Source organism: Volvox carteri (assembly GCF_000143455.1).
Source record: "Volvox carteri f. nagariensis unplaced genomic scaffold VOLCAscaffold_25, whole genome shotgun sequence".
Taxonomy (NCBI): domain Eukaryota; kingdom Viridiplantae; phylum Chlorophyta; class Chlorophyceae; order Chlamydomonadales; family Volvocaceae; genus Volvox; species Volvox carteri.
In genome coordinates, this window is record NW_003307568.1 from 1,099,786 (window position 1) to 1,112,985 (window position 13,200).

Below are 13,200 nucleotides of genomic sequence, written 5' to 3' on the forward strand. Positions count from 1 at the left end.
TCGTGTACAAACTGAGTTGTAAGACTTGCAAAATTCCATGCATAGGTAACAACTCGCGGGCCATCTGCCGTGTACGGCATAAAGCAACGTAAGTTAGTTGCAAGTGTCGGCTTGGAACTACTATGTGGCACCTTGGGCAGTATACGGAGGTTGAGGTATGTGCACGCAGGAGTATGGATTATAGCTAGTATAAAGGGTTGACAGCCCGGCTGAACTGCCACAGCTACAGCATAGCTGCACTCGTATCTAGTCTCTGCGGACGGGAACTTGTGCGGCACCTCTGATTTGCAATCACACTTACAGCAGTTGGTTACCAGGGCATCGAAGCACTTCTTCCTGGGTATATTGCCATACCACACCCGGCCTCGACCCACTGGCAAACGACACTTACCAGGGCTTAAATTGTACATGAATTACGATAACTCTATTGATTGTGGTCCGAATATCGCCGCACGGCTGGGTTATGTACTACGTATGGACGGCCTGCACTATCCATCCCGCGAACATCTTGCACAGTCCAGCACTTTCCTAAGTCCCCAAATGAGCGTAAGGCAAAGAAATCATAATAGCTCCAACTTGAACGTGATGACCGGCTTAAATTTGAATGGCATTGTGTTCTCCTAAATCGGTCGTTGAGGTTTACCGATAAGGAATTGGATGTGTCATAAATCCATTACATGAGCTTTGTTAGTATTATCATGGGCTAATGTCATACTGAGTATTTTCAACCATTTCAGCAAGACGTCGTCCGTTGAGAACAGTCTAGCGCGTCTAGAACCCGAAAGCAGGCCCCCTCCTGGAGCTTCCGAGCTTCGGAGTCTATTTGTCGATCAGCAACACTCTGATGTCTGCACCACTGAACGTCTGTTTACAGTGTCGCCTGTAAATTTGTTGAACGAACACTAGCAGCAATGGCAGGCACCCAGATGAGGTGGGTTAGTCGCGCCGTCGACGTGCAACTTGAGACAAACTCGTTTGGATACCGCAGTGCTAATCCGATGGTACCGTTGAAATTTGCTTTGCTCAGGTCGCTGGTGGGCGGTCAGGCCCAGACGTCGGCGCCTCGCGCCGTCCGGGGCAGGTAATTAAGACTCGTGTTTCGCACCGCAAATTGGCAGTGCCGTTTTGTATGAATATCATTCCCATAATTCATTCATGGAGGCACACTGGCATCATCGGGGTATGTACTCAGAACTTGTGGATATGGTGAATGTCGGGTGCTGCTGCCGCCGCAAAAATCAAGTAGACACTTTTGCAGCCACACAACGTGTCGATCAGAACTAATTTCGGAATGTCATAGCTGCAATGCCGACACGTGCAGTCAGCTCCTGGCGCACGCAAGAACCCAGCTGCGACTGCATTACGGCACGCTGAGCCCCCGTGCGTGGCGTTCTATTTCCCGCACCGCCTCAATTGACTTGTGTCTCTGCTCACAGGCGCAGCGTTGTTGTGCGGGCCGCCAAGGAGCTGCACTTCAACAAGAACATGGAGGCGCTGAAGCGCATGCAGGCTGGTGTCGACAAGCTGGCCACTGTTGTGGGTGTTACGATTGGTCCCAAGGTAATTCCTTTTTGCTGCCTTTCCTTCTCCTCACATTATTGGGCTTAAGGGAAGGGACTCAGCTAAGGGCATTGTTATGTCCACGGTGGAGGCTGGGGAAAAACTCTATAATGTCATATTGATGGTTTTAGTTCAATGGAAAGCATTGAATGGGCTTAGATTATGATTGTAATAATTAGGGATTGAAGACAAAAGCGCTGTCATTCCGTCATCCGATTGTTGGCCGCTGCACGACTGCTGCTTGGTGGGCTGGAGAGAGTGTGGTTGTGGAGGCGCGCGGAGTTTCCTCAGATGTCTCTTTGAGTGGGGTTACTATTTCGAGATATGAATTGACGGGGAGAGAGTCTGTGTGAAGGGGTCTGTCTATGGAATCCAAGTGCGATTGCTGACTGGGTGGGCGCAGGTGATGATGTTACCGGTCGTGTGGTTGAGCGTCTGGCTTAGCGAGTTTGCGGGGCAATCGAGAGTTCGTGCTACCTAAAAGTGTGTGCGCATCCTCCCAGTGTTAGCAGGGGCCTTGCAGCTGTGAGGTATTGGCTGCAGCCTGTCGGTTGTCCTCACGGTTTGATAGATGCGCTCATAGCTGCGCGAAGAGCCCCCCTGATTGCGGAATGGTGTGGTTGTTGTCACCCGTACATGGTGGGACCTGGATACCTCTTCCATGTCCTTTTGCCATCCTGCTCCGGCGCATTAGCCCTACCTCAGTTGGGTTCAGGGCTGTCACAGGTGACACATGGTTTCCAAATCGATATTAAACCTGGTATAATGTTACGGGTTTTGTAAGTCCCGCACTCCGCATCTTTCCCACGACATCCTTTGCAACAGCTCCCGTCCCCCGCACCCCTGCCGCTGCCCTCGGCGCCGGCAACCCCCCGGCCATCCCCGCCTTCAGGGTCGCAACGTCGTGTTGGAGTCCAAATTCGGTTCGCCCAAGATCGTCAATGATGGTGTCACCATTGCCCGTGAGGTGCGGGGGTTCAGGAGAGGACGGGGTGCGGGCTGGGGAGCCGGTGTTCAGGCGGGGTGGGTGGTGACGTGGGGACGGGGAGAGAGCGAGACTAGGGAGAGATCGCGAGCGGGCTATAGAAGCGTTCTTCCTAGTATGTATGTATGTATGTATGCATGCATGCTGACACTGAAGCCAGTGTACCCCGGGTCGGCGGGGTCGATGGGTGGAGGGAGAGCCACTCTAGGTGACCAGTGGGGGGAGGAGGCTCACTGCGCCGCATGATAATTCCATTTCCCTCATCACACCAACACACACACACACACACACACCACAATTTTTATAATGTCGTGCTGCATCCCCTCGGCGACTCCTACACACAGCACTGCAACATCATACACAATCGCCCTCGTGCACCGGCATCCCAGACCCCCCTCCTCCCCCTCCTCCCCCCCGCCCACCAGGTGGAGCTGGAGGACCCCGTGGAGAACATTGGCGCCAAGCTGGTCCGTCAGGCGGCGGCCCGCACCAACGACACGGCGGGAGACGGCACCACCACCGCCACAGTGCTGTCCGCCGCCTTCATCGCGGAGGGAATGAAGGTGGTGGCGGCGGGAACCAACCCCGTGCAGGTGGGCGGAGTTAGTTGGCGGTTGTATGGTGGTTAGATGGCGGAGGTTAGATAATGCGCAGGCGCAGGGTGTTTCAGGCTGCTTTCCCCGGGGAGGCTTCTCCCCCTGTCCCTGAGCCCCGCTGCTCCTCCCCTTGGGGGAGACCGGCCTCTTGAGCCTCTTCCGCTCCGCAGCAAGCCAGCGGCTTACTCGAGCTGACATCCTTTCGGATACCCAATCTTTACAGCCATTACTGGTCAATAAATATACTCGCAGCATCAATCTTCTCCTGGACTGGACCCGTCTATCCCCGGTATCTGTTTCACTCGCCAGTGTTTCGTCTTGACCCACCTTCACGTTCTTCTGCCTTCCCTCTTACATGTGTCTTAGGCTCAAATTAATTTGAAAGCCACGACAACATCTCACCCTTCTCTCTTTTCCCTCCCCTTCCATCGCACTCTGTCCACCCTGGTCCCAACAGCTGACTCGCGGAATGGAGAAGACCGTCACCGCGCTGGTGAAGGAGCTCCGGTCCGCCTCCAGCCAGGTGAACTCGGATAAGGACCTGGCCAACGTGGCGGCAGTGTCCGCGGGCAACAACGCCGATATCGGCAAGCTCATTTCGGACGCCATGGCTAAGGTACGCGGGGTGGAGGAGGTCGTCAGGCGGGGTGGTCCGGGGGGGGGGAGATTTACACGAGTTGTTGTTGCTTGTTGCATTTGAATGTGATCTGTAATGTTTTGGTGTTGGTAGGCGAACTGTTGGAACTGTTCCCATCGTGTATTAGCAAATATCATATCTAGGGAGCTAGCGGGGCCTGTACGGATCTTGGTGGCGATGAGTGCTAGCTTGACTATTTGAGCAGACCATAGTACTGGCATTGTCAGTCCTAAGTTGAATTTGAACAACCCCGTTCCTCTGGGCTCAACGCCAGTGTCACGGCAGGTAAAGTCAGCTTGTGCTTCCCGACCGCCAGGAGCGGTCCGGCTGCGGTTCCTTTCACCCAGCGGTCCTCCCACCTAACCTCCCTTTACACCGTTCCCGTCCCCAGGTTGGCCGCCAGGGCGTCGTGACTATGGAGGAGTCCAAGACGGCGGAGGACAACTTGGTGGTGGTGGAGGGTATGCAGTTCGACCGCGGCTACTACTCGCCGTACTTCGTCACCGACCCAGAGCGCATGGTGGGTCACTGGCACTGTCACTGGCACTGGGGGCCCGGCGGGCTGACCGCCCGGCCATGCTGATCGGTTGGTGGTAGCCGACCACGGCAACGGGGGCACGATGGGCCGGAGGGAAACGACCCGGAGCTGGGGACTGGTGGATACTGGAATGCGGTTAACGGCCACCGGCACCAGCATGCGGTGCTGCTACTGCAGCCATCTCGGGCGCTGTAAGGGTTGTCTGAACTTATTTGGCGGGTGCTGCTATTCCCTAGATGATGATGATGGTGCGAAGTGTCATTTCAACCATGTTCGCTGTTGTGCCCACAGCTGTGCGAGTACGAGAACTGCCGTATCCTTCTAGTGGACAAGAAGATCTCCACCGCCCGCGACATCATCGGCATCCTGGAGTCCGCCATTCGCGGCAACTACCCCCTGCTTGTGATGGCCGAGGACGTGGAGCAGGAGGCTCTGGCCACCCTGGTGGTCAACAAGCTGAGGGGCACCCTCAAGGTGTGTGGGGGGGTGAGGGCGGAGGAGGGCGTTTCTGTTGTGCAGCTGTGTGCACTACATTTGTGCGGACTAAAATTTCATCACTGTACTGCAGTGTACGACGGAACGGGCATTTTGAATGTGCTAGCTTTTTGTTAGTACCGGGCACCAGGATGGAATGTGATGAGGCCATTAACGTGTTGTTGATGCATTACCTGTTCCCGACGACTTGTCCGCTAATGTGCTTGCGTGAGACTCTTTTCCTCCCCCTCGGGGGCTTTGTTTCCTGACCCGCGGCTGACCCACGAGAGCGCGGCGGTGGTGGTGGTGGCGGCGACTGCGGCAGCTTTGGCTGTTTTTGACGCCGCTGCTGCGGTTGCTGCGGCTGTGTTCCCGCGCAGGTGGTCGCCGTGAAGGCTCCTGGTTTCGGAGAGCGCAAGTCCTCATACCTGGAGGACATCGCCATCCTGACTGGCGGTACGGTTGTGAAGGACGAGCTGGGTATCACCTTGGACAAGGCCACTGAGGAGGTGCTGGGTGTGGCGGCCAAGGTGCGGGGCACCCGGGGACATGGACTGAGGGGGGGATGGGGAGTTCATCATTCTGTAGGAGGACTCGGCTACCAGGCAGGCTCTGCTTGTTGTCACTCGAATGCCGATATGGGTTGCAGCAGCTCGTGAAATGGGTGGGTGTATGGCCGTCTCACCAACACGTGGCGGCCCCACTCGATGCGCCTCTTCTGGAGGGGAGCTGTTACGGCGGAGGATTGATTTCCGCTGTTGCCGCTCGTCCATCCACCTGGATCTAGTCTTGTGGTTTCGTGGTCTACAATACTATAATAATGATAATTTTGACACCTCGAAACCACCTATACACCTGTCCGAACCCCCTGCCCTGCCAGGTGTCCATCTCCAAAGAGCACTGCACCATTGTGGGCGACGGTCGGACGCAGAAGGAGGTGGAGGCGCGTGTGAAGCAGATCCGCAATCTGGTGGCGGAGACGGAACAGGAGTACGAGAGGGAGAAGCTCAACGAGCGCATTGCTCGCCTCAGCGGCGGTGTCGCCATCATCCAGGTGTGCGGCAGATGTCACGTTGATCCTCGTGATCCGCGCTAAACAATATCGTTATATTCGTTGCCTTTGATTAGATTCAGGATAATCCCTTTTTTGGGTTTTATTTTATCGTTTTCGTCGAATAATCGTCTTGCTCATATTTTGCTGTTGCCGCGAGTGATCCCGCTGACGCTAACACCTGCCGGTGATAATGTTGGTGCCTGTGCGGTGGTGTTGCGTGTCGTCGTCCGCGGTGCAGGTTGGTGCCCAGACTGAGACCGAGCTGAAGGAGAAGAAGCTCCGAGTGGAGGACGCGCTCAATGCCACCAAGGCGGCTGTGGAAGAGGGTGTTGTCATCGGGGGTGGCTGCACGCTGCTGCGACTCAGTCAGAACGTCGACCAGATCCGGGCCGCGCTGGAGAATGAGGAGCAGAAGGTATGTGTGTGGGGGGGGGTAAGGGGGGGATGATTATGAGAGGCGGGTGATTATAAAAGGAGAGGGGCGGGGTGGGGGGGTACCGGCCTAATTCGTTAGGGCTGTCGTCCTGCGGTGTAGGGCGTGTTTAGGGAGATTTGGAGGCGGTTGCGTTGTTAGGGCGTCTTAAGGTTGTTGCTGCTGTTAAGCTGTCGGTTGGCAACGCTGATGGTCGTTACTTTGCAGCAAACACACTTCCTGCGCTATAGCGACCTTTTGCATCCTTCCACTCGTAGAATTATGAAAGGCGACCCTTTCGTGTGTGCGTGACCGCACAATGTGCTCAATAATTCATACGCATCAATCCTCTGAACCTTTCCCCTCGTGCGTATGTCTGTTTGTCCGTCTGCGGTCGTCCGGAATGGAACCAGATGGGTGCGGACATCATCAAGCGCGCGCTGTCGTACCCCATCAAGCTCATTGCCAACAACGCCGGTGTCAACGGCAGCGTGGTAATGCAGAGGGTGATGGACAATATCGAACAGCCTTACTACGGCTACAACGCCGCCACGGACAAGTACGAGGACCTCATGGAGGCCGGCATCATCGACCCAACCAAGGTCGTCAGGTACGACTCCACGGCGGCACTGTTGTTTTTCGGATAATACCTGAGCTCTAATCTGTGAGTGAGTCTAAGGTCGAATAACTTGTGTCTTTGAGCTCAGAGGCTAAGATATCTAATCGATCTAATTTTCAGTTCATCGTGGCACAGCGGTGAAGAGTGTGCCCCTGGGGAGCTGGATCCCATATCCAAAACTGCTGCCTGCGTCCATCGCAACACTTCACTTCTCCCTTCAGGTGCTCATTGGAGAACGCCTGCTCGGTGGCCAAGACCTTCCTGTTGGCCGATGTGGTGGTGACAGAGATACCGGAGAAGGAGAAGGCGGCGGCGCCGGCTGCCGGCGGTGACTACGACTACTAAGCGGTACAGTGTTGACCGGCACGGCCCGCAATCCCGTCAGCGCCGCGCCGCCCCACGGTCGAGCTGCAAGGACTACGAAGGTCTCCAGGCGTTCACGAGGCTGTGTGGCGCGCAAGACGGCGCGGGCAGGAGAAAGGCGCCATTGACGGTTTTGGTGTGTCGGCTACCTCAATGTGTGTTGCGTGTTTCTGTGTGTGAATAGTTTTGGAGGCCTTCCCGGAATGGTGACCCTTTTGTTGTCCACCTCGCACCTTGCCACGATCCCCCCTGGTGGTGCCAGCATTACCGCTGCGTGTGTGTCCTCGTGCGGCTCGGAGGGACGGAACGGGGCGGGGGGCAAGATTGCTGTCCGGTGCTCCACGGGGTCCAGGGATGGAGGCGGCAGCAGTGTAGCCACCGCCATGAGCTGGCTCTTGCTTGATCGTCTGTCTGTCCGTCTTGCAAAGCCGAGAGGTGACTGGTGGAGTTGCGATGAGCATCGTGTCGTGTGTCTAATTAGGAGGCGCCGTTTGTGCCTAAGCCGATTGGCAGTGGGTTGAGGCGCCGTTCGGGGCACATGGGGGAAGGGGGAACCAACACGGGTATGCGGTTCTTGCGACTGCAGGCGAGGGGGAGGAGGAGGGCTGATGTCCGGGCAGATATACAACAACACCAGACGAGCGGAGTGGAGTAAGGAACATGCGAGTTGACTGCCGGGGGGGGATGAGCGATTTGAGTGTGCGTGTAGTTGGGAACAAGTACCTCGCACGGTAGGTAGGCGGATGACGGGTTCGAACCGCTCGGTGGGGCTGTCGGGCTTGGGGACGTATCCCAGCTCCTGAAGACGCGGTCGGGAGATAACTCGTTGAAAGACGGCGGGGTAGACGGTGGGGTGTCTGTAGGATAGGCGGGGCAGTAGTTGCCCTGGGCTGGGGTTCGGGGCATGTGTGGCGACCTGAGGCACTTGGAAGCCCAGGTCGCAGCAGGGAAGAGGGTTTGCGACTGTGTGATCCCGAGTACTGCGGATCGGTAAGTCGCTATGGATATTATGGACCAGTGGCTAACTTTGGCGCTCTTCATGTCGGAGGAGAGGGTGGATTCTACTTGTGCAACGACCCAACTGCAACTGCAACGACAGGGAAGTTAATGTTTTTCGGAGCCCTTCTTGTAACGGCCTCTGGTATGCAGCTCGACCTACTGGCCCAGGAAGAACCCCGAACCGGTTGTGTTACAGTCCTTGAGTAGGGACTTGGAACCATGCCGTGCAACTGTATAAATCCCACAAGATCATAATATTTAAGCATCGTGGAAATGTTGAAAACATTGAAGGCATGTGCAGAGCTACGGATGGCCCCTCTCGGGATGTTTCCCTCGCAACTAGCTCCCTCTGCCCTGGCAAATCCCCTACGGCTTCTCTCGCGCTTCCTTCCGCCTGTCCACGGTTTCTTTTCTGCTCCTCACTCCCTCATGCCCTCTGTGCCGAGTTCGTTAGTACCGCGCCGCCATCCCCGGCCCACTTCCAGCAGCGGGCGCAGCAGGACGAGTATCCGTACACTGTGTATACGCTGCTTTTTCGGATTGCAGCCAGAATCCATCTTGAGCAATCCTTCACCATTTTTTTGCACATGCCCCATGTGACAAATGCCACCCAGAAAGCTCACGATGTGGGCCCTGTAACTAGGTATCAACCTTCCAATAAAGCTCATAGTTTTACAGTCAGACGTCTACTTATTAGAGGTTATCGAGGATTCCGCGCAAAGAGTTCCGCAACCCCAACCCCCCAATGTCATACAGGCAACTTTTGCCGTACAAATCAAAAGATATGCTAAAGCACATCCAGAATGTTTTCCTCCTGCACCGCTCCTTCATTGTGGAGCGTGTGGTTTTAAAATTGCTTTGTCTTCCCACCCCTCGCAGGCGACTGTTGTCATGTCGACCGATTCCCCGACTGCGCCACCACAGCCTGCCCCCGACTGCGCTCCCACCGCCGCGGGTCCCCACCGGAAACACCCAAACGGGGTGAAGCCCTCACTGCCAAGCTTCGGTCGTTTAGGAGGGTCTGATCTTGGTACTCACCCGTTCCGTCCGTAGCTATGGCCACTATTCTTATCGATTTTCGCAAAAGCATAGCTTATAGCGGAAACTGAGGCTTTCTGCGCTCGGCTTGCACAGCGGTTGTGTCGGTTGGATGCTGTACAGTGCACAAGGCCAGTCTGGTACTGTGTCTACCTGATTACGCCACTTCGCATGTTTTCTGTCAAATCTGATACCGCCACGTTGTCACACGCTGTACCAAACCACGTTCCCTTAGTCCCTGGCGCGGGTTCCGTCCCATCCCCCCCTTGCGAAGGCGCTCTCTCTCTCTCTCTCTCTCTCTCTCTCTCTCTCTGTGTGCAAGTGGCAGTACCCTTCTGGCGGAGCCCTCGCCTTCACTGCGCAGGGTGCAACGCTGAAAACCACAAACCCGTTGCTAGGGCAGGTATGCGCAACGACACATCTCTTTACTTTGACTGCTGAAACCCTTTCTTTGGGCTTCACTGGGCTTCTCTGGGCTTATCAGCGCTGTACATTTAACCCTTGGACAAAATACTCCTCGGATGCCGTCCCGACATCGAATCGTGGGCCCTCTGCTCTTTCCGATAGATTAGATCACAAGTAGGGCTCTGCCGAACTGACCGACACCGCTTGAGGAGGATACAGTACGTGTCCACACAACGACCCGCGGGTCGCTCACTCGAGCTCCGTCTCCTCTACGTCCGTCGCGCTACTGCGGGAGTTGGATACGACGCCGCCCACCGCAGCCGCCACCACCTCCAGGTCGCGATCCCAACCCTCTGAGCCTGCCCACCGCCCGCCACTTTCGCAATCTTGACAGCTGTCGTCGTCGTCGTCGTTATCATCTTTACACGCAGCCTTTCTCGTCGGCTTCCCCAACCATGTCCCTCCTCTAGCCCCGTCACTCGCACCCGGCGATGCCCCGACGTTGCCGTTGGCCGCCGTGTCTCCCTCTGCCGCCGATCCTGTTGCGGGTGCTAACGTCGGTGATGGTGGCAGCTGCGGCGGCGGCGCCGCCGGGGCCGTGTCCGCGTGGCCCAGCGTCACCTGCTTGGCGATGTTGCGGCGGAGGCGACGGCTGTAGCGCTCCGCTACCCAAGGCGCCAGCTGTAGCTCATGCGGTCTCCTAGGATGGCGTTTGTAGTACGATGACCACATGGCCTGTGGTCCGGGAAGGCAGACAGACATGGGGGTCAGTGTCTTGTAGGCACGGGAATATGCACACGGCGAAGTGTGTGCGTGTGTATGTGTGTGTCTCGTTGTTGGGGGGGAGGGGCCCGGCAGGGTCCAGAACCCGGACTTCCTTGAGGGCTAGGAATTCAGGACACATGCATGTATGTAAGTCCGTGCGGGGGTTCATAACGTCCTGCGTGATGTACCCGGGTGTGCAACAAGACGCCCATGCGGGAGAAAGCCGCCACCATACACGTCCCGGTTGTACGGCTCGCTCATGCTCACCACTTGCTCGGGACACCACTGCGAGCGCCACTCGAGTACCTCCACCTCGGGGGGTACCTCGACGCCGCCAAGCGCTAACAGCGCTGCCGATACCGCCGATCCCGACACCGCCGCCGTAGACGCTGTAAACTCGCCGTCGGCACTTCGGCCGCCGTTGCCCTCCTCACCTCGCAGGTCCCGCAGCATCAGCACTGCTGCCGCGAACCCCCCTCCGCCGCCGCCGCTGCCCTCCACACCCCGCAGGTCCATCTCCGGGTTCCTCAGTCGTACCACGTACTCGGCTTGGTAGATGCACAGGGGCAACCAGCTGACGTCTCCCCCCTCCGAAACACAGGACGGCCAGGGGGGTGAACGGGCCTCCCCCGGCTGCCCCTGCCCCTGCCCCTGGGCCTGCCCCGGATGCTGCTCGCCATCCTCCGCCCTGTCAACCTCCGTCGCTATGCCCATGTTTTGCTTCTGCGGCCGACGGAGGTTCACCGCGGCCTGAATCCGCAGCTGCTCGTCCCGGGGATGCGGAGGGTGGTTGACGGTGCCAGCGGCAGCGGTGGCGGCTGCTGATGGCGGCGGGCCTTGCAGGTCCCTCAGCCTGTCGTCCCTTTCTGCGGACAACTCACCTTGCGTAACTGCCGCATTCTCCGCCCGTGCCGTACTCACGTTGACGGTTGCAGCTGCCGCAGCGGAACCCGTGCAGGCTTCCTCACCACCGCCGCCGCCTTCCCGTACGCCGTCTTCCCCTGCTGCTGGCGACTCGGCTGCGGCGGCCGCCGCCATGACGAGGGAGCGCAATCGGAAACGGCGTTCCGAGGGATATGCCAGCGGCGCTTGCACGAAGCGGATGCCTGTGGCGCATGTCAGCCATGAACGTCACCAGCCACTTACTTCAGGAAGCCGCCGCCACAAAGGGTGAGGAAATCATCCCATCTAATATCTTAGTATGATGCTTCAAACCGCATTGTTCCTTTGAAATTGAGCTGGAAATCCTGAGCCCCTCCAGAGCTGAATTGCAATGTCACAAGCACTCGATGCACCCACCATCGTGCACAGCGTCCCAGGCGAAGTGGGTATGGCCAAACAGATGCAGATGGGGCCGCAGCCGCCGCACCCGCTCCGCTAGGAAGCGGGACCCCACTGCTTTGGCCTGCGGGAGTTCAGAGAGGGAGGGCTGCCTGGCGAAACTGCGAGCGAGGTGGGCGGGCTGGGGATGCTGCATGGCATGTTCATGGCAGATCTACATAGTAACCTGTACGGCAGGCAGTCAACGGTTCCCGGAGCTTCTCCACCAGGAGGGCTCCACACACGGCTACCTCCTCCCCGCACACCACCCTGGTTTTAACTGCCCTGCTTTCAGCTGCTGCTGCTGCGTGCTGCGCTGAACTCCCTCATGGGTGGCCCCTGTGTGTGAAAGAGATGGCAGACGATGAGGAAGATAACCCTTTACTGCAGTGTACACTCGTACATTCGCACGGTGTACGACTGTACTACGTAACATTTAACTTAAAAAAAGTGAGCCGACCGGCTTTCCGCCCGCCCCACGTTGCTGCTGCTCCCTCCCCCCCCTATCCGCGACTAACACCTCAGTAATCACGAGGCCTAATCGCTCAAGGTTCCTTTATGATGCACAATCCCCCTAAGTCCATAACCGTATAGCCGTTCTTCGAAGACCGCAAAGGCAATACTCGTGGCGGGTAAAGGCCCCACCAGGTTCGGAAACGTCAGGTAGCGCTTCTCCGGCAGCAGCTCCTGCAGCGGCAGGAAGTGGGAGAAGCTGATCACGTCGTCTCCGCCCGCGCCGCCCTGCTTACCCCCCGCCCCCGCCAGCACCTCGGGTCCCCCGCTGGGTATCTGCTCCTCCACCGCCTGCTCTGGGGAAAGCTGAGTCCGCTGATGCTCAAGTTGCACGGGCAACCCGCAACCTTCTGAGGTCCGTTGTTGCGGCATATCGCTGCCGTCTTGGCTGGGCCCTGTGCCGCAAAACCCGCCGGGCCGGCCCACCAAGTTCCGTTCTGTGCTTGTCTCTCGTGTTGCCGTACGGCCCCCCTCCGTCCCGTCTAATAATCCGCCGCCATCAGTGGCGGCGGCATGCCCGCTGGCACCACTTTCCGTGTACTGGCTACCGCTGGTTGCACGATCGGTGCTGCTGCTGCCATTACTGGCAATCCTCCGACTGCAGCCACGCCTATGGCCGTAAGGTGCCTCGTTCAGCAAGTCAATCCAGGCTGCAACAGCGTCACTCCCGTGCCCGCCGTCGCGCCAGTCCGCGGCCAGAGCGGCGGCGCCGCCGCTTCTATCCGAGCCGTCAAGCCTGGTAGCAGCCCCAGGCCCGGATGCAGGCGCAGTAGCGGCACCCGCGACAGCGGCAGGTGGCATCTTCTCCTGTTGCTGCTGCTGCTGCTGTTGCTGCGCCATGCGGTCCTCTGGTTGTTGCCGTACCGCCTGTAGCTCCAACAGGATACGTTCCGGCCAGATGCTCCGGGCGTAGTCCTGCAGG

At 57.8% G+C, this 13,200-nt stretch overlaps 2 protein-coding genes across 2 annotated transcripts in view; one reads left to right on the forward strand and one right to left on the reverse strand.

Annotated features, from left to right (window-relative positions):
• Positions 1-863: 863 nt before the first annotated feature.
• Positions 864-7,220, forward strand: VOLCADRAFT_81582 (uncharacterized protein; the record flags this gene model as incomplete). The annotated part of the gene is made up of 13 exons (XM_002951667.1): positions 864-931; positions 1,028-1,081; positions 1,437-1,560; positions 2,453-2,527; positions 2,971-3,138; positions 3,599-3,757; positions 4,170-4,298; positions 4,608-4,790; positions 5,171-5,320; positions 5,671-5,844; positions 6,083-6,259; positions 6,670-6,866; positions 7,097-7,220. Exons 1-13 carry the CDS (start codon positions 912-914, stop codon positions 7,218-7,220), a joined length of 1,734 nt encoding a protein of 577 aa, XP_002951713.1. The 5' UTR covers positions 864-911.
• A 354-nt stretch (positions 7,221-7,574) lies between these two features.
• The window catches only part of VOLCADRAFT_105217 (uncharacterized protein), a gene marked incomplete at its 5' end in the record, with an annotated part of 8,940 nt that continues 3,314 nt past the window's right edge, over positions 7,575-13,200 (reverse strand). The window contains 5 exons of the mRNA XM_002951760.1: positions 7,575-7,818; positions 9,934-10,415; positions 10,713-11,551; positions 11,745-11,850; positions 12,411-13,193. Coding sequence (XP_002951806.1) covers positions 7,716-7,818; positions 9,934-10,415; positions 10,713-11,551; positions 11,745-11,850; positions 12,411-13,193 — 2,313 coding nt within the window. The 3' untranslated portion in view covers positions 7,575-7,715. The remainder of the gene's footprint in view (positions 7,819-9,933; positions 10,416-10,712; positions 11,552-11,744; positions 11,851-12,410; positions 13,194-13,200) is intronic.